General features: G+C 42.4%; 2 protein-coding genes across 12 annotated transcripts in view; one reads left to right on the top strand and one right to left on the bottom strand.

Annotated features, from left to right (window-relative positions):
• Positions 1 to 15,282, bottom strand: part of EDARADD (EDAR associated via death domain) — a 31,988-nt gene extending 16,706 nt beyond the window's left edge. For 3 of the 10 annotated variants that reach the window (XM_080389015.1, XM_080389009.1, XM_080389017.1), the window contains exon 1: positions 9,362 to 10,152. Coding sequence is in view for 6 of the 10 variants with exons in the window: in XM_080389008.1 (XP_080245134.1) it covers positions 11,020 to 11,119 (100 nt within the window). In the remaining 4 variants the exon portion in view is untranslated. Of the gene's footprint in view, positions 1 to 1,243; positions 6,708 to 9,361; positions 10,153 to 11,019 lie in introns of those variants that run through there. The other 7 variants (XM_080389011.1, XM_080389012.1, XM_080389013.1 and 4 more) reach the window with 5 other exon arrangements.
• The window catches only part of ERO1B (endoplasmic reticulum oxidoreductase 1 beta), a 29,388-nt gene continuing 20,035 nt past the window's right edge, over positions 10,399 to 19,751 (top strand). For both annotated transcript variants that reach the window (XM_080389003.1, XM_080389002.1), the window contains exons 1-2: positions 10,399 to 10,643; positions 15,300 to 15,419. In XM_080389003.1, coding sequence (XP_080245129.1) covers positions 10,545 to 10,643; positions 15,300 to 15,419 — 219 coding nt within the window. In that variant the 5' untranslated portion in view covers positions 10,399 to 10,544. The remainder of the gene's footprint in view (positions 10,644 to 15,299; positions 15,420 to 19,751) is intronic.

The following is a 19,751-nucleotide window of genomic DNA, read 5'->3' as shown; positions in this document are numbered from 1 at the left end:
CGGGATCCCTCAAAAAAAAATCACTACCACCACACTCCCCACCGACAGCATACAAGCTGCTGGCCTGCATTTACTTCCCCACACTTCCGCCAGGAACCGCATGAGTTGACACGGATGGACATAAATCAGCACGTGCAAACTGACCCAGGCAGGCGCAAGCTCTCAAGACGGTTGCTCTCAAGGTTCCTTTCTGCCACCCAGCACCTGCACGCCTCTCAGTGGTGCCATGGCTCTTCTGCCTGAGCCTGGCTGGTATAACCAGGCTGCAAGAGGAGCAGCACTACTGGAAGGAGGTCTGAAGGTGACTTTTGGAGAGCTCAGCATGTTGACCTTTAAGCAGGAGGGGAGTTCACAAAGCACCATGTATCAGAGGTGGTGTTCACTTTTTGCCTGCAACATAGCCTTGGCATCACCAGTAGCAAGTGAAACGTTAAGGTCTACCATAGTCACGTAGTTCAACGTACATGCAGCAAGACCTCTGTCACACCAAGGCTGGGCATACACATTAACAGTACAATTTAGCACAACTCAAACAAAATGAACACCCCAACGCTAACGTTGTTCATTAAGATGAACCCTTTGATTAAACCCAGATCAACAACGGTGCTTCTTCAACTAGAGGCACATGAATTTCCGATTTGAGTACGAGGAGGAAACAGGACCGGTTAAATTAGAATATTCAGTTCTCTGAAAAATCCAAGTCCACCAGCACTTGTGTGTTTTTTGGTTTACTGTTAACTATTCAAAAAACTTTGCCACTTTCCAAGCAGGTAGGTGGGGAGCAACCGTGCCAGAAGTCCTGTGCACCATTAGCCGTGCAAGGGGAAAGAGTGCGGGAAAAGAGCGCACCGGGAGCCTGGGGATTTCAGAAAATGGCTTTTGCATGTGCTGTTAGCAAGCGCAAGCTAACCTGCACGCTAAATGCTAGAGCAGGCTTGACAAGACAAGTTGCACTAAATCACATCAGCAGAGCACATGATAAATTATTACCGTGGTTAATTAGCGTGTACGGAGGGGGAAGGGAGCAACTAACAAACACTTTTTCATCTAAGCCGGGGCAAAGCTCCTCACCTGGCTCCCCTAAGCCGCCGCTACGGGTCACCCCCGTCCGGGGAGCGAAAAGCGGGGGGGCCGCGCCCGCCTGCCCCGCACCCGCTGGGGGCAGCGGGGGGCCTGGAAGCCACCCCCACCCCCCCTCCGAGACCCCCCACCCCTCGGCTCCCCGCGGCGGCGGCGGCCTCACCTGGGGGCAGCGGGTCCTGCGGAGCGGCCATGGGGCGGGCGGCGGGGTCCCAGCGGTGAGGAACGAGCTGCGCCCGCCGCGACGTGCCCGGAACCGCCGCCCCGCCGCGCCGTCCCCTTCCTGCCGCCGCAGGTAGGGCCGGGCCGCGGCCGCGCCTCGCCCCCGCGGCCCGGCCCTACCTGCCCCTCCCCGCCCGCCCCCCGCGGCAAGCGCCGCTCCCGGGGTAGACCAGGCAGCCGGGAGCGCCGCGCTCCACGGGCCGCGCAGGGCGGGTGGCCGGCCGGCCGGCTCCGCCAGTCCACCTCCTTCAGCAAAACACGGCGAAGCGGTCGCTCTCCTGCCCTTACAAGTATTTAGGCGCTTAAATAACCGCCCTCAGGGTTCAGACAGGGGGATCGGCCCCCCTCACCGAGGAGGGACCTCCGTGAGGGCCGCAGGTACCTGCAGGCGGCTCACCCTGCACGGCCGGAGCTGCTAACGCCAAGTGTTGCAGAGCAACGATCGTTAACTGCACTGGTTTTTCCCAAATATTTCAAATTCACCCTCTTGTGCTACAGGGTACAAATGTACATGTATGTAGACATGTACAAATACAAAGATACAAATCTTTGTGTTGCTTTGGGTCCCCATTGCCATCTCTGGCAAATTCTCTCACTTAAGGTTTCAATATACTTAATACAGAGTTCTTAAACAAGCGGTACCTTCTAAATAAGCGGTATCAAATATTGCTACTTATTGTACAGTACAAACAACAGAAACCAGCAAAACTGAATGCGCCATTATAAAGACCACATTTGTGTGTTAGCCACCTTACTCGTTTATTAACAAATCCTAGCCTGGCACTGGGAGAGCTCCAGTTCAGTCAACTGACTTATACTGGAGGAACCTTTGGTCCATAAAGCATTAAAAATTGAGTGCTTTTCCACAGATCATTTTTCATCTACCACACAGGTTTAAAATACATAAAACAAAAAAAAAAAGGACAGATTAAATTGCTCTTATTTTCAGAATTTAGACAATACAGCGGCTCATCCTGCTTGTGGCTTTTCATTAGTATCAATAATATTGATGGTTTTCAATGATTCTGCTATTGAATATGTGAGTCTTTACAACAGAGCAAGTCTTTGTGAGGAAAGCTCTTATGGTGTACCTCTAAATCATCCCACCAGTGAGAGGACTGACAGGGTATTAGAAGATTCAGAGCATCACCCTTACTTCGCTTGAGATAAATGGGAGGATTTGCCATTGGATTATACACATACACACAAACACGTACACATATTTCTATATATCTTAATCTCCAAGGTAAAGTGAACAGATCATTAATATTCCTATAATTCATGATGTATGAAAACCAAAGTAGTAATTTTTTAGGTGTATCATTGGAGTCTGGCAGTTCCAAGGTATGGACTGACTCTGCTTCCACATTAACACTGAAACCCATTCTGAAAAGAACAGAGACACTTCTAGGTTTAAAAGGGTGACACCAAGTTTAATTAGAAATAAAATTGCTGACTCTGTATGTTTCCCTAGATTGCCTTAAAGGCACGATGTTTTTGGTGGTGTATAATCAGGTTGAGACTTAGAGGGCGGAGAAAGCATATTCTCACCACCACAGATCTGCACAAATGCTAGAGTAATAGTTGCTGCCTCTCCTATAACTGCAAGAAATGACAAAGCCACAGTAGAGCTAAGAATTGACTGGATTTTAAACCTGCCAAATGTATGCCTCAATAAAATGAATGCTGTTAATCTGACTGTGAGGATTCGCATGTACGTATTGCCTCTGTGTGCTGTTTGAAGACTACTGGTTTTAGCCCCAGAAGTAGATATAGTTGGTGACTACAAAAACTTTGGATAAATGTATGTACAGTCTATATAAAAATGTGTCCGCTAACATCCTTAAAAATATCCTTAGTGTACTATTGTTACACAGTGGGTGGCTGTAAACTACAGAAACATACAAAGCATTGATGTTGGGGGCTAAGCCAGGTTTCAACATTAATCTGGCGTTTACTCTTCCGATAACTTACAACCCAAAATCTTCCTACGGTAGGACTAAAAAATTATTTTGACAAACAATAACAAAATAATTTTAGCAGAAAAACGCTTATGCCAGTAGGAGGAGAAACTAGTTAATGTTGTTAAAATTCATATCTTTTCAAAAGTGGATCTGTAAATTACATTGACTTTTCAATTTGAAACATTTTTTTTAAAACATTATTCACAAAGAATTCTGAAATAATGGAATTTAATAATAGAAGTGAATAGTCTAAATAACATTACTGCCTCAAAACTTAAGTTACTCATCATAATTTAACAATTTTTTCCTAGTACTGAAGGAGGAGCCTGCAATCACTAATAAATATCACTAGAGCCCTGTCAACAGCACAGATTAATTTGGCTGTTGCATGCCTGTTCTTGTATCATTCTTTAGTGACATAGAAGTATTTGTTTGTTACTTAACTAACTGACCAGTCCAGAAAGCCAACAATTATTTCAGCAAAACTACATATAACTGTATCATAAAACCTAAATCCAGAATAAGATAACTTTAAGCAACAGCATTCTCTAAAAATGGATTAACTTTCTTGGCAAATGTCCATACTTAAGCACAATCTATATCCTATCTTGCTGTAACCCTGCAAGCTGCTAAATTCAGTGTAACTAATGACGATGTGAAGAGTTCAGGACTTTGTAAATTTCCTCTCTAATACAGGCTATTTTCAAATAGTTTTTACAAATCAAGTCTACACATGCTTCTTTTCACCCCTTCCTTGCCACCCCTCAAAAACCCAGCCATCTTTGATGAGGACAGAGACTTTTCCCAAAGATCTACTAACTGTCTGGTAATACATAGCTAGTTAGTTTATAGTTTGAAATAGCAATTAACCCACAATCTCTAGCAGTCTCCTGCCTTCTGAGCACCAGACTGAAGATGAAACCTTTTTTATCCCACAGCCAATATATTCTTGTCCAGCAAAATAGTATTGCTATCTCCCAATAAAAAAAAAAAAAAAAAGATATAAAACTTCTTTCTAACTAATCCTCTGTGGCTTTTCCTCACGGAAATAAAGAGCTTCTGTTCCAGATCCCAAATGCCACTGACACGGTGGAACAGTAATCTTCCCCTCCCTGACAGGGGTTGCTAATAGTCATGGTAACTGTGAGCCTGCCAGTATCGCATGGCAACCTTGTTTATTCTTCCTCATTCCTTGGCTTTATGCATTTCAAGCATCTTTATTTAAGAAAGTCCGTATTGAGCAAAATAGTTCTGTTCCAACACAACCTCTTTGTCTCTAATGTATTTCAGTAGAGGCAGGAATATCTCCCTGCATTTCCTTTCCTAAGTTTCTTACAGATTGCTTTCCACTGTCGGCCGTTTCAGTGCATTGCCGGATCAGTTCTTGAAAATTCTGAGACTGTTTTGGAGTAGGAATAATTAACCAGCAGCTAAAAAGTTAAAACTACTTTCTTTGCCAATTATTATATTGGTCTGTTCTTTTACAGTTGTTCAGGGATGTCACAATTTTGACATACGACAGAAACAACATTATATGGAGAAAATACAACAAATAACGCACGCCTCGACCGTCTTACATAAACCTGTGGGTAATTTGTTTGCCTTATAGGACATGCGTGATATGGGAGTGTGCTCACCACTCTGGGAGCTGTGCTGTGTCCAAGCCAAACACACGCCACACAAACAGGGAAACCTTGCCTTCGCTAGATTGACTTAATGAAACTACGCCTAATACGATTGGTTTCAGGCTGCAGCTTATCTGTCTGCATGGGCATTAGCTGGGACCCCTGCCAGGCTGCTTGTTTCCATAAATGTGTAAGAATTTAGTTGAGAACTCACCCTCACGGTTGGATTTGTTGACAGATAAGCACACGCACAGAAAGTGCAAGTGCATCAGTCCTGGAGGTTTTTTTAACAAGACTACATGTGTTCATCTGCACCTGCTGTACTCAGAAGTTTGACAGAGTTCATAGACTCATTCCTTTATTTGCATTCTTTCTTCAGAAATTATAGGTACTACTGGAATGACAGCAAGACTTCAGAGATTACTTCTGTACTCTTGATTCAGACCATGCTGTCATACACTACATGATGCAGTTTGTTAACATTCAGCTATTACATGCATAAAACGCAGGAATGAGAATACAGGTACACAGCTAAAATTTGTAGCTCATTTTTCACCACCCACAAAAACTGTAAAAAAATTTACTCCCCCCTTGTAGTTTGCTATTCTGTATTTTTTTACTGCAGTCTATCGTTCTCCTCCTTTTCCTCATAGCCATTGTGAAGGTATTGCTCCATGCAATTTTCATATTAAATTTTTTCCTTTTTTTTTTTTTTCACTATACTGAATTTGACCTATTTTGCTATTTACAGGCCACACTCCTGTCATTTCTCTTGTTTGTCTAGAGATCCATGGGTACTTCTCGGAAGTTCCTCGCAACAGTTGCCTCAAGCTTGAGCATATATGGTGGGTTTAAGGCAGATAGCAGTAGGTGAGAACAGGCTGCCAGTTAAGCATAATTTACAAGGAAATGTAATTTCCATCAGGCCTAATGACAGCTGGATAAAACAGGGGTTTGATCATACAAGTTCTTCAGTTGTAGCAGGCCTGAGAGACCACAGAACTGACATGCCCCACTACTTGTCCGCTTTTCGTACTTACATCACATGGTTTAGTAGAAATTCTTGCCCACAGCTTTGCTTTGTGTATTGTTGAATCTTCATAACTAGGCTATCACAAGACGTTCCATTGCTCAACAGGCACTGCACTCCCACTGCTGCTGTTTGCCAGACTTAAACAGAAGTTTGTGACGTATTGATTCCTCTGGTTTACTCTCCTAAGTTTAAAAAGGACCCATGCAAATGTTACTGTGGAAAAATAAATAAAGGCAAAAGTTTCAAGGACAAACAATTTCCAAAACTCCACATTTTGGATTACTGAAATCTAGTTCATGAACATGGCAAAGCAGCTGGGATTTACCAAGTTTCCCCTAACACGAAACGTGAAGCCACTCTGTTTTGCCTGTTTGATCACTTAAATTTGCCCATAATAATTTCTAGGCTACATTTTTACATGGTTGATGACCACAGATCATTCTGTCTGTGTACAAGCAGAGTACATAAGCTCAATTCTGGCAAACAGCTGACTAAAAAGCTCCAATGAAGCTAATACAAGAAAAGCAGCAGGACTTTTTCAGTTTCAGTTCCCAACAGGCCAGAGGCGAGTTTGGTAAATGCAGATTTGTTATAGCCACTAAGAGACCATCTGTCACTGGTGCACCCAGATCTCTGTCCACTATAGAGAACAATGCTGAGGTGGGGGAGAGGTCATTCTGATGTCCATTATTTAACCCTTATTTACTAACACATAATAATGTTTTTAGTTCCCGTGTTCAAGGCTTTCTTTGCCTGCACATAGAAGGAGAACGTTAAGAGTTTGCAAATGATGTGAATAAGCTGTAAATAATATGGTCAAGTTTGTATTCATAAACCAATATTCATTTTAATGCATAAATAAGCTTGTAATTGTATAGCGACAAGGGGGTTAAAATGTCTGAAAGATCATATAGTCTGTTCTGGCAAGAAAGTTGCAAATCTCTGAAAGGGGAGCTGTCCTCCTTATCTGCAAAGCAAGCTGCCCTACCAAGGAGATAACGGGACAGCAGGATGGCCTTGAGTAAAATTACAAGGGGTATTGTAAAAACCCTGGGAAAGATTTCTACAAGTCTGCCAACTCATCACTTTTGAGACCTAAGGTGAAAAGTACACCATGAGGAAGACCTATGGCCTTCCTCCCATAGACCACTGCCCACATTCTAAAGACCCCGGCCCACAATTTTTGGAAGAATCTGCGCAAGCGTGAAAGACTGATAAGCTAATTAGCATACGAAGCGAGGGTAGGCGGGTTCAGGTAACGAATATGTATAGGCGTTAATGAAATATTCATTGTTTCATTATATAAATATAAGATAATCTGCCCCTCTGGGTGTGTATGATTGGTGGAAGGATCCCCCGTACACCCGGCGCCGACAATAAAAAATACTTAATCACTAAGAAATTCTGAAGAGGTTCTTTGAAACACAAATACAACTGTCAATGTTTTTAACAGCAATACATATTATGAAATCACAAGTTATTTGTTCTTATGCCAAGCATGCACATGGTACAATGTACATGTACACTGAAATAGTAAATATATATGGCCAGATTCTTTTCATGAGCCCAGCAAACTGTAAACTATGACTATCCCTCTTCCCAGTGAATGCCTGTCCTCAGCCCCTGCTAAAATATTATAACATCATGGCAAATTTCTTTAAAAGAAACAGCCTTTGTAGATGCTCCCAGCTTTGTAACATGCTGACAGGTTTTTGTTTGCAATTGTAAGACTGTTTCTTCTGCAGCCATTTACTGAAATTGATTTCACAAAGAAACCCTCTATTGGGATTTTTACTTTTTTAAACCACTACCAGAGTAGCATTTCTAGGTTGAAATCAACATTAAAACATAAGACTGAAAATACTCTAAAGTTTAGAAAACTGTATTAAGCTAAATTCGGCTCTGGTATAGCAGACAACACTTATGTATACAAGGAAATGTTTTTTTTCCTCTTAAAATTAATTATTATACATTTCTACAGACAATTCCTTACGCTCCTAACATGGCAGTCAAAAACTAAACTGCTACTGACTTTTGATGCAAGCAGGGTAAGACTCTGTCAGAGGGGAAGAAATAAAGTACTTCTGTAACTAAGATAAAATGTTCTGAACTGACAACTGAGTGAACACTATAACTTCGAAAATTTGATAGTTTACATCAGATCTGCGTAGTCCTTTATGTAGTGCAAGGGTGTGACAGAGCAGTGCTTGATTATTCCAAGGTTTGGGGGCTTTTTTAAAATACTCATAAAGTTTGCTTCAGAATCAAAGCTATACAATGCAAACAAATACAATGAATTCACCTTAATCTGCTGAACAGAAACAGTTCCTTTGTGAGAAGTACAAACCACTTGTGATAAAGTATGGAGTACTGATAGCAAGAGCAAAGCATGGCAATGTAAACATTTGCTGTTCTGACATTCTCAAATATCTAACTGATGCTGAAATTAGGAATAGATTCTCATTTAGCCATTCCCAAATTATAGGTGTACTGCCTGTATTCAAGAGGGGAAAGGAAGGAGGAATTATGTCGTCGCTCTGGAACCAAACTGTAAAACTACTGCTTACTCCATTTCAGTCTCTGTAAGTCATTGCCATCAATCCTTCATCTTTTCAAGCCATTTTCAGCAATGCAAAATCTGTGACGTACTGGCATGTAAGGACAAATATAATGGAAAACTAATTTGAACGAATGTGTAAGCAAATAACAATGGCCAACAAAAAGCTTTTAAGCTCTCTGAAACAGTTACCCCAACCTCAAATCTCATCTCCATAACCCAGTACAGAAGTATTCTCCTGTAAGTGAAAGGGTGTAAGGAGAACCTGGGTTAGCAGACGGATTGAGAAGAAAATCCTAATTCCAGCAACCCTGCACATAAAATCAGTGCACCGTTCATGTTTTCCCACAGGAATATGATTTTTTGCAATTCGGGAAGAGAATTACAGATATACATTCAACTGTGGGGAGCAAAAGACTGTTTCTGAGCTGTCTGGGGGTTTGTTTTGTTTTGTTTTGTTGGTTTTGTTTGGGGTTTTGGTTTTGTTAAGATTTTGAAAGGAACTGAAAAGAAGCAGCAATAAGAGCCTTAGACTAGTTCCAATAGCTACTGGCAAAGCACAGCTAGACAAACTCTATTGATGTCACGCTGTAACTTTCAACCTCTCAAATGCCAAACAGTCTCCCTAAGTGGTCAATAAAAAATAAGTAAGTAATAAAATGAAGGTGTAGCTAAGCTGATCTAACAGCAAACAGCCGCTGGAAGGGATGGTCCTGCCCTTTCTTCTTCCTCCCAAGGTACATCCCCTCGCCTCTTCCCCTGGATCAGGCCGAGTGATGAAGGTACAGCAAGTCAGTTCAGGGGGCTGCTCTGGCAGAAGCTTATCCCTAGGGGAGAAAAACCCCAAACAATCACTCAAGCAGCTGAATTTAACACGCACCTTCAGGACTGCGAGCTCAGGCACATGTGGTGGGGAGCCTGGAGGAGGGAGACGAGGGAGGAGTGCCTCTTGCCACAAAACTCAGGATTTCAGGATTTTAGCGTAACGTGTAACCGCATCTGAAAGTGCCTCCTTCCCATTTGCTACGGTGGTCTGCACCTCCACTGAAATAAGGAAAAAAAAAAAACAAACCCAAACAAAACCGGTGTGTGCACAACTAAAAATATGAGCAATAATAATTTAAAAAAAAAAAAAAAAGCCAGTTGCTGGAGAGACTATAGCTACTAACTTTCCACCTTGCTCTCAAAGGGAACAGTAAGGGCATCAGCTAGGGCAAAGCCGTATTTCCTATATTTCTGTATAACACCCCATATAAAACACCCAGCGCCAGGTGTGCCCGTCTCCACAGACATATAAAAGCCGCCTTAGCGCGCTCGGTACAGTTCCCCTCCGGCCGGCAGCCGCCAGGCCCTCCCCGCCAGGCCGGGCCGGGAGCTGCAGGGGGCGCCGGCCAGCACCGGACAAGTCAACTTAGCGGCGGCGGCGGCCCCCCCTGCCCAGCGGCGGGGCGGGGCGGCCCGGGCCCCTCGGCGCTGCCCTACCTCACGCACGTAGCGCAAGGCCAGCGCGGCCTCGGCACGCTACCGGCGGCGGCCACCGGGGTGACACCCCCCCGCGGGACAGCGCCCGCCGCTCGTGCCTCCGCTCGTGCCCCAGCGCGCCGCCCCGCCCCTCGGCCCGCCGCGCGCGCGCGCGCCGCCTCGCTCGCCGCTTGTTTTGGAAGCGCGCGTGGTCTTCCCCTGTTGGCCGCCGCGCCCCGCCCCGCCCCCGCCCCGCCCCGCCGGGGGCTGCGCGCGCGCCCGCACTACGGCTCCCAGGATGCCGCGCGGCTGCGGGAGCCGTTGCGGGGGGGGGGCGGGCGGCGGGGGCTGCGCGGGAGGGGCCGTGCGGCGCAGCGCGCGGCGGTGCTGTGGCGGCGGCGCGCGGGCAGACTGAGGGGAGCGCGGCGCCCCCCCACCCCCCGACGGCTCCCGCCGCAGGCAGGCAGGGACGGCCGCCGCCACCGCCGCCGACCCCCCCGCTCCTCCGTCTCCTTCCTGGGGCGGCGGCGGCTGCTTGTGCGGCGGGGTGAGGGCTGCCCTCCCCTGACAGCCGCCGCGGCGGGCGGAGCGGCGGCAGCAGCATGAGCGGCGGCGGTGCCGGCCGGAGCACAGCGGCGAGGGCACGGCCGGCAGTGCGGCTGCTGGCGGTGCTCGGCTGCGTCCTGACAGCGGAGGCCCAGGTAGGAACCGGCGGCGGATGGGAGGACGCGGCAGGGTCCCCTCATGGCGGGGTGGGGGGAGCGTGGCCGGGCAGGGGTGCCCACGGCTGCGGGCATGGCTGCGGGCCGCTGCCGGAGGGGCAGGAGGGCTGAGGTCCTCCGTGTCGCGGGCTGGAGGAGGTGGGGAGGGGGCAGCCTCCCCGGCGGAGAAGACTGGGGGTCCTGGGGGTCTCGCTCAAGCCGGTAGCCTCCCCCCCCTTCCTGTTCCACACCGTGTGGGTGCTGCTTGCTGGGATCCAGCCCGGGGCCGGGTGGCGCGTGCCTCCGGTCTGCGGGGCCCCGCCGCGCCGGTGAGGGGGGAGGAGCCGGTTGACCTGGGAGCCAGCGGTGGTCGTACCCTTATATAACGGTCTAGCTGCACAGAGGGCTTGTTTAATCCAGGTAACGCAGCCTGCTGCCTGTGGGGTGCTGTGCTGAGGAGCTCGGGCTTGGATCATGCCCTTGGCTTTAGGCAGAAACTTCGGCGTCCTCACGGAGTCGACAAGACGCCATATGTTCAAGTGGTAGTACCGGTGCCCAGGCTTGGCTTGTGGTTAGGTCGTGCCTGCTTGCCCACATTACAGAGAAGGATGAGAACGCTGCTGCTTCCTGTAAACTGCCTTCACAGCTTCAGAAGGACAGGTGTCTGTAGGGAGTTTGGTATTCATCAGCTGTATGCCTGTGGCTGAAATAACGGCTGGTGTCAAGTAGGGAAGGATTTCAGCTGGGCCAAAGACAATCGAGTGAGTTTATGTGAAATGCCCATGTAGAGCAAAGTTTGTCTTTTGTGTCTGCCTGTTTCCTATATTTTCCAAATTTCTGCTTTGTATAACATGCTATATTTGTAAGCGACCATCGAAGACAGTGACTCAAGTAGTCTGGCATAGATAGTTTTTATTACAGTTTCTCTTGTTGTAAGTTGAGGTTCTCGCAGGTTGAAAAAACCATTGTTTTAGTAGCTATTTTAGCATAACTAAATGCTAATTGAGTTGGGGTTCTTAAACAGCCCATTAACAAACTGGCATGGTTTTCTTGCGACACTTGACACAGATCAGTTGTTGTTATTTCATAAAATTGTTGGCATATTGTGTTCAGGGTAAACATCTATGGAGTTTGAGTTACACAAAGGAAAAATAAGCTAGCCATTAGTTCTTGGAGTCATGTTACCTATAGCTTTTCTCTCATCCTGCAGCTATGGCAAAGTGAAATACTAAGGAACAAACAAGGTGTCCCAGGTGGTCTTCTAATTGTTGAAGCAATTAAAGTACAACATGATAACACTAATAAGGTTGTTTGTATGAATAGGCTGCTTGTTATTATATGCATTTATTCAGGTTTTTCTTAATGTTGAAGTGCTGAATACGTTTCTCTTTCCAGATTTCATAAGGCGAAATTGATGCAGGTTGGCCGATGACCTTTTCTTCTGAAAGGTTGATTTATCTTGGAGAAGATAAGTTAGAACTTTTAACATCTCCAGTGCAGCTGCGATATCTGTACAATAACTAAACTAGGTTTGACAATACATGGAAATACTTGATAAGCATATTAGAAATAGGGAAGAAATAGCAGCTGTTCAATGTCAGTTGGCTTCTTGAACATAAATTATAGTAGGCTAATGGTTTTGGAGTTTATCTTCGAGTTCAAAGTAATTGACAGATGAAAAGAAAGCTTGATACTTGGCCATTGTAACAGAAGTTGTGGTAACTTACAGTACAGTTTGGCTCTGTATTTGTGTACCAAGTTAATCAGTAGAGTTCAAATAAAGGCAAAATACCAATTCTGTGAATAACAAAGTAGGTCTTGCAATATGTAATTTTAACTGTGTAATACAGTGTTCTTATTTTGATGGCTCCAGTTTGAAAAATAATTCATTGGAAGATCCAGGTGTCGACAAAAATGAGTTTTGTGCATGTTCTTAGAGTGTTCCATCGTTATGCAAGTGAGAGCACTGAAGCCTATACCTGGACTAATAAAAAACCTGTTAACTGGGGTACCTGAAGTCTGGTTTGCTGTTGTATTAGTGTGCTATGAACTGACTTCACTGATGTGCAGTATTGATGTTTCATATGTGCTGTCAAACCATTTTATAAATTGTGGTTTGGTACAGATATAGCATAGTTTAATTTTAGAGCATGCCTTCCAAGGAGACATTGATTTTGCTGTTTTATATATACAAGGAGCTGACTGTTCCAGTTCTGAAAAAGTTGTAGAAAGAAATAGAGAATTTTGTTAGCTTGCTTTTCTTGCTCTAAATTAATTTTTCTCTTAATTTCTTAGACCAGTTCTAAGTTTTTGGGGAGGGTTTATTTTTGAAACTTCATAACATTCAAAGTAAACTGCATTGTGTTTTGAAAGGTGTTCTTAGAATCAAGGTTTTTATCAGAGGCCTCTGGCGAAGGTGTGACCACCATTAATTTGCCATCTTAGCTGCATAAAAAGACTGCAGCTTTTTATTTTTCCATGGGGATTTGACACTGAGTGTAACTATTGCATGCTTATTTGGAACATTTTCCCCTGAAAAAGCATTTTCAGTTCTGCATAGATGGTAAAAATATTTTTGTAAGCAGTGGATAGCTTCATGAGGTGGTCATAAAAATACTTCCCTGCTTGTTACCTTCTGAGTCCAAAGAAAATTTCTTCGATCTTTCCTGCTGCTTTCAGCTTAATAAGTGACTGCTTTTCACATAAGGTTTATCTTGTTTATACAGTTTAATAATATTGGAGCAAAATGTTTAGAGTTTCCTTTTTGCCTTTTTAAATTTCAGTGAAATGTACTGCTGCTTGTTTTGTGGTATGATGTTACCTGAAAAGACTGCAAAGTTAATTTCTGACTATGTATGACTGACAAGAAAATTTGAAAATTTTAGTGAAATCATGGTAGACTAAAATGCATGGTGTTTTTATTTCTATAAGTATCAGCAATAATAAGTCTCGTCTTCTGACTTTGAAGTTGGCAGTCATGTGGGCTGTGAGCTTTCTTGGCTTTGTGAAAAACCTGTAATTGCACATAGGCTCTTTCATAGCTGTTTGCCCAGGTTTGAAGTTAGATAGCATTAACAAGGCAACCGTAACGGCATGAAAGACTTTGGGTGAAGTACCTTCCCTTAAATGAATTTTGCTTCATTGCCATATCTACTCTGCAAAATTGTGACAGCTTATTTAATGCCTCAGGAAAAGTAGGATCTACGTAAGGTGAATTTTCTGCTTAAATGCTTTATTGCCATACCCTCACCTCTTAATTCTCACAGGAGGTTGGGGGAAATACATTTTCCAGGCCTCCTTTATGCTCCATAAAAGAGCAGAAGTCTACAATTTGGTTTCTAGTGGCTCTCTTACATCAAGCTTGGTTATATAAGGGTATCTGTTCCGTAAAGTAGTGGAGTGATTTATCATGCGTAAAACAGATTAGATGATTTCGTAATCTCATCTATGTGAAATCTGTGGAGAGAGGGGGGAAAAAAAGCCACAAAATAATTTTTTGTCTCGTTTTGCCCATACCCTCTTAAAAGTTAGACATTCTTCTAAGCCCGTGCAGGATATAAGATGTGTGGGCTTTCCTATTTTACATGCTTTCTAGGCCATCATGTATGTCCTAGATGAATTTCCTGTCTGGCTGAAGACTAACAGTAGTAAACATGAGTGTTTAGTTCCATTCCCTTATGAAGGGTCTCACGCCTTCAAACTTACCTTTGAAAGGCCTTTCAAACATATTTGTAGTTGTTGAAGAAGCTATGCTTAGGAGTAGTTAGTTTAGATTTAACGGAACGTATCATGTAAGTGTTCATGGAATCACACTTGCAGTGTTTCTGCCTCTCACTAAGACACTGTCAGGGTCTCAGCAGAAGTGTTGCTGTAGCTTGGTCTACTTAGTTGAGTCTGTCCTCTGCTACTTGCATGGTTCTCCTTTTCTCTCCTGTGCTGGCAGTGGGGCTGCTGCCCTTGTGTGCACTCCTTTTTGTAGAGGTGGTCTTAAGCTGGTGCAGTGCCTTGAACCAGCTTGCTGTCCTGGTGCAAGAGGAGGGATGGGACCTGGAAAGTGCAGACTTAGTTTTGCAGTAGATTTACAGCCTTACAGTGCAGGTGCCTGTACCTGACTTTCCCAGTATTTATTTCTAGAATTTAACTGTGAAGTTACTAACTTCTTGGGCACAAAAGTACCTATTCCCCTTTCTCCCATGCCTCTAAAGAAAGTAGCTGGAGTGTTATTTAATGGCAATGCACGATTAGGGTTTTTTTTAAGCAATACAACGAATGAGCATTTGGTAGGAGAATACTTGGTATGCAGCTCTGACGTGCTAATATGCCATGTGTTTGTAGTTTGGCAAAATCTTGCTACTTGTTCTGCAGAAAGCTTTTTGCTGAATCTGTCAACAAATTTCAGGGCTGAAAGCGTTAATCTGGTGAATTGATTCAGCATTGCATTTGGAGGTAGGCTAAAGCTCAAAAAAAGTGCTAAGGTCTGTTATTTTCTAATTCTGAGCATGTAAGTTACATGGTAGAGTGATTTTTAATGATGAGGAATAATATGCTGTGGAACTGCATTTCACTAGTATTTCTTTCATTGCTATCTTTCTTTAGAGGATTTTTCTGTAGTTAATATTGCATTTCTTGATTAAAAACAAATATTTTTTTTAATAGCTTACAGGTGTCCTAGATGATTGTTTGTGTGACATAGAAAGCATCGATGACTTCAATACTTTCAAGATCTTCCCCAAAATACAGAAACTTCAAGAACGTGATTATTTCAGATATTACAAGGTAAATTGGAATGGTGTTTTCCTGAATAATTTAAATAAAACCTGGCAAATATAGGGAGGATTACATGTCAAGTCAACTTGGCTATACTAAGTTGTCTTTTGGAAGCCCACAGCTCTTTAAATTTGATTGTAGCAGATTTTCAGTCCCTGACAGTTATGCTAGTAATAAGTTATGTTTGCTGTGTTAATCCTGGAGTCAGTGACAGTAAACCATGACTGCGTTCATTCAGCTGCTAAGTGATAATTTTGAAGGTAGTGTCTTTGTACTGCTGCATCTAGAAAAGGGTTGTATATCAGCAACTTTCTGACAGCGTGCTCTACTTATCTTCTGAGAAGTGTGTGTAATTTGTAATGGAAATATTACAATGGTTTCCCTTTCTTGTATGTCGCTCTCTTAGTTCTGATTTTAGTGTTTGCTGTCTGGAGAGCCGTTATTCCTTTGAAAAATAGGTAAAAATACTTAATTTTCAAGTAGTGTGTAATATTACTTTTTATGACTTTAAACGTGTGTTTTTTCTTTATTATAATCTGATGAGCAAAATAAGACTGAAGCTTGTTACTTCTGTTTTCAGCTATGTTTAACTTGAAAATTAGGTTGCATTTTGACTGAGTTAAATCGGATGGTTGCCTGGAAAAAGGGGGTTATGCTCCTTTAGGGCAGACCATCCTGTCCCTTCCCTAGTTTTAGCTCATGGGTTTGTCTGACTGTGCATTAGGCCAATGCATCTCTTTAACCTGGTAGATTTTTAGTTTGGTTTTGGTTGTGTTGTTTGGGTTTTTGTTCTTTTCCTCAGGATGTAGCAAGTTATCTAGTTGATCTGGAATCCAGCAAGTATTCAGCTCATGCAAGATGGGGTTATCAATGTGAGGAAGGAGAAAAAAGCACTAGAATCTTCCCTTTCTGGTCTGAGCAAACAGTAATGTGTAACTTCACACTGAATCACTTCCTGCTAAATTATACAGTTCTAACTTCACTTTTTAGGAGAAACAAGATATGGGCAGTTCAATGATAATATATCACATAGTAGTGGTAATCAGATTCTCCAAAGGCAACAGGAAGATACAAAACCGAGTATTTGAAGATGAGCAACAAGGTTTCATACAACAGTAATTTCATCCTGCAGATTTAGAGCTAATCTTCATTTTGACAGCAGTTCTGCAGATCATACTTTAATGGTGTGCTGCAGTCTTACCTTGTCTTTCATACTGATCTTCCTAATAGATGGGCAGCTTACAAGGGCCACTGTGCCATCCACCCATCACCACACATTATTCACTATTTCCGGTTGTGACGGGGAGGAATTTGTGCTGCACAAGAAAACTTACTAAGTAAGAACGTTTTTCACTCTTTCCATTCTCAATAAGCAACAGAGATTTTTGATGTCCCTGCACAGAATCATGGAAGTGCTGTTAAGTATGTAGATGGATGTGGAAACTTTGAGGGGAGGCAGTGATTGTCTAGGTCAACTACGATGTAGCTAAGTATGAATAAGCGTAGGGGGAATATACTTGTTCTGGGAATGAAAACACTCCTACTCTGAAGTAATTTGATTTGTAATAGCAATTTGGATCATAACTTTCATAACTACAGTCACGGTATTCCCATTGTGCTACTAGTTCAATAGCCATAAAAGAACTCAAACTTTAATGTGTCATATCGAACAGACTAGCTAGTTTTTGTTTATGAAGGACAGTGGTTGTTTGACCCTGGCTGGATGCCGGATGCCCACCAAAGCTGTTTTACCACACCCCTTCTCAACCAAATAGTGTAGAGAAAACGTAATGAAAGGCTCACGGATCAAGATAAGGACAGGGAGATCACTCAGTTACCGCCATGGGCAAAACAGACTCGACTTGGGGAAATTAATTTATTACCATTCAAATCAGAGTAGGATAATGGGAAATAAAATCAAAACTCAAAGCCACCTTCCCTCCACCCCTCCCTTCTTCCTGGGCTCAACTTCACTCCTGATTATCTCCTCCCTCTGGGCGGTGCAGGGGGACTTGCTTTTTAAAGTCTTGCTGAAATTGTGCTACTAGGTGGTTTCTAGCTAGTTAGTGGAACACTTCTCAATGAAAGAAAGAAAGAAATTTTTTTGTCTCTGTATAGTTTTATACATCAAAACATGCCTCATAATATGGAATCTTCTATTCTGTGGCAAGTATATAATAATATTATAAATGCTAATAATGAAATCTAATACTTCAGACCCTGAAGAAAGTAGAAGGATGTTCTACGTCATCAGTGCATGATTGGTGTTGATTAAAGCACGGGTGCTCTACAACCTCGGTTTCTCTCAGAAGTGTGTGTCTGTGCACACTGGTCTTCAGTGTTTTTGAATCATTCTGGGACTAACATATCTTGATTTGCAGGTGTTCTTTCTGAAGTAATCTGCAGTTTAGACAGCAGTATTCATTTATTTACAGTCTTCCCCTGTGTAAGAACAGCTACTGGTCTTTTTTTTTGGTAGAAATTAGTGGGAGGGGTGTATTTTATATGATAGGGCTTATTGTGAAGATGATGGAAAAACTTTTTTAAAAACATTTAAAAACAGAAGATGAGTGAACAAGTAAAAAAATTTCTAATTTTTTTTTTTTTCTAAAGATGGCGTTTGTGAATTGAATAGAGGAAATGGGGGGCAGAGGAAAGCAATCGAAAAATCTCAGTTTTTAATGTATCTGTGCTAGCGTGGCTTGAACTGTAACTAGAAGATAGTTGTCATCACTCCTAAGAAGTCATACCATCTGCTTAATGTCTTGTTAGGTGGTTTTTTTGACTGAGGAATCTCTTTAGCACTTTAAAGCTGAATTTATAATTACCAGACATGCTGAATAGTAACTCAAACTGGAAACCTGGAAAACAGTCTTTCCTTCAGATGATGTGTAGCAGTTAACTTTGTATGCATGTTTTGAAAAGACAGAGTAAACTTACTTGCTGAAATTTTTGGTAGAGGAATTCAGTAGAATAAAAGGCAGTTGAGCGAGTCAAACATTAATTTTTGCTCTTTGAGGATCTTTTGTGATATTGACAGAACATTTGAAGAGGGAATTCATTTTGTTTTGCTTTAAATTGGGTATGTAGTGCCACAGGACAAGTTATCCTTCAAGCACTGAAGGTTGTTTCTTCATTTCTGGTACATAGTTTTGATTTTTCTTACCTGTCAAAATTAAGATAATAGACTGGAGGGAGAGCAAAATCTGGCTATAATTCATCTCTGATTTTTCATATTGTGCCTGTTTTGTGTCAGAGGCATTATTGATCTAACTTTCCTTATGTTTAGTATATTATGTATAATGCTGGGGGGGAGGGGAAATGATTTTTTTTTTTTTTGATTTAATGTGAGGCTCTGGTTTAACAATTCAGTGAACGTAGCCATTGGGCTTCTATTACTGTATTCTCCCAAAAACCAATCCCCTTAAGCAAATCAGTGATCCAGTATAAGTGTACTCTGCCAGTTAAATGTGTTCAAAGCATGAATTTTTTTAAAAGGAATGATTGTTAAGGACAGCTCAGTGAATTCATTTTTTCTACAAATTAAAAGATTGAGGAATATGTTTCTTTTATCATAGCAGGAACCCTTCAGATACTATGTGCAGTGGACTCCCAAGTTCATCAAGAGCATGAGATTTAAGTTCAGTTTCCAATTCTTCGCCTAAGAGGCTGCTCTGGCACTACTGTACTAAGATGTGGAAGCTTTGTTTCCTGCCTAGGTTTGTCCTTATGTAAAGCGAAAATACAGGCTATAAATTACATTAATTAGAAAAATGTTCCTACATATAAGGGGAAAACATGTTTTTCTGAAGACTAAATTGATGGTGTGTTTAGTCTCAATCTTTTAACCTATTAGGTATAGCAAGTATACTGTTCTTTATAGTGTGTGACTATTAATTTACTGTACAGCTTGTATGTATTTTTTTCATAAACTAGCATAAGGATTAGTCTTATGATGTTAGATTTGTAAATTTAAATAACTTTTATAAGCACATTTATAATTCTGAAGTATAGACTTTGGTTTATAAACATGAAAACATAGGTTTTATGCTGTGTCTGACTACAGGATCAAATTCAGTATTTGCAACAGTTTCAAAGGAGAAGTGATACATCAAATCATTGAAGATGTAGTTTGTTGGATCTAAGTAGTGACTTCACTGGAATATATTCGTGAATAGTATGTATAAACTGAAGAAAACCAGTACAAGCTGTGCAAAAGGAAAACAGTAAAAGAATAGAAGTTATTTTTGTTTTCTGTGGATTTTAGTTTTTACTTTGAAAGTTTTAAAACTGACTTTTTATCTGGAAAATAGTGGTTGCTACCGTAGTTTATTTATCGTG

This window comes from Falco punctatus (assembly GCF_963210335.1).
Source record: "Falco punctatus genome assembly, chromosome: 5".
NCBI classification, from domain to species: domain Eukaryota; kingdom Metazoa; phylum Chordata; class Aves; order Falconiformes; family Falconidae; genus Falco; species Falco punctatus.
The sequence above is the reverse complement of the archived record's forward strand: the minus strand, read 5'-3'. Positions and strand labels throughout refer to the sequence as shown.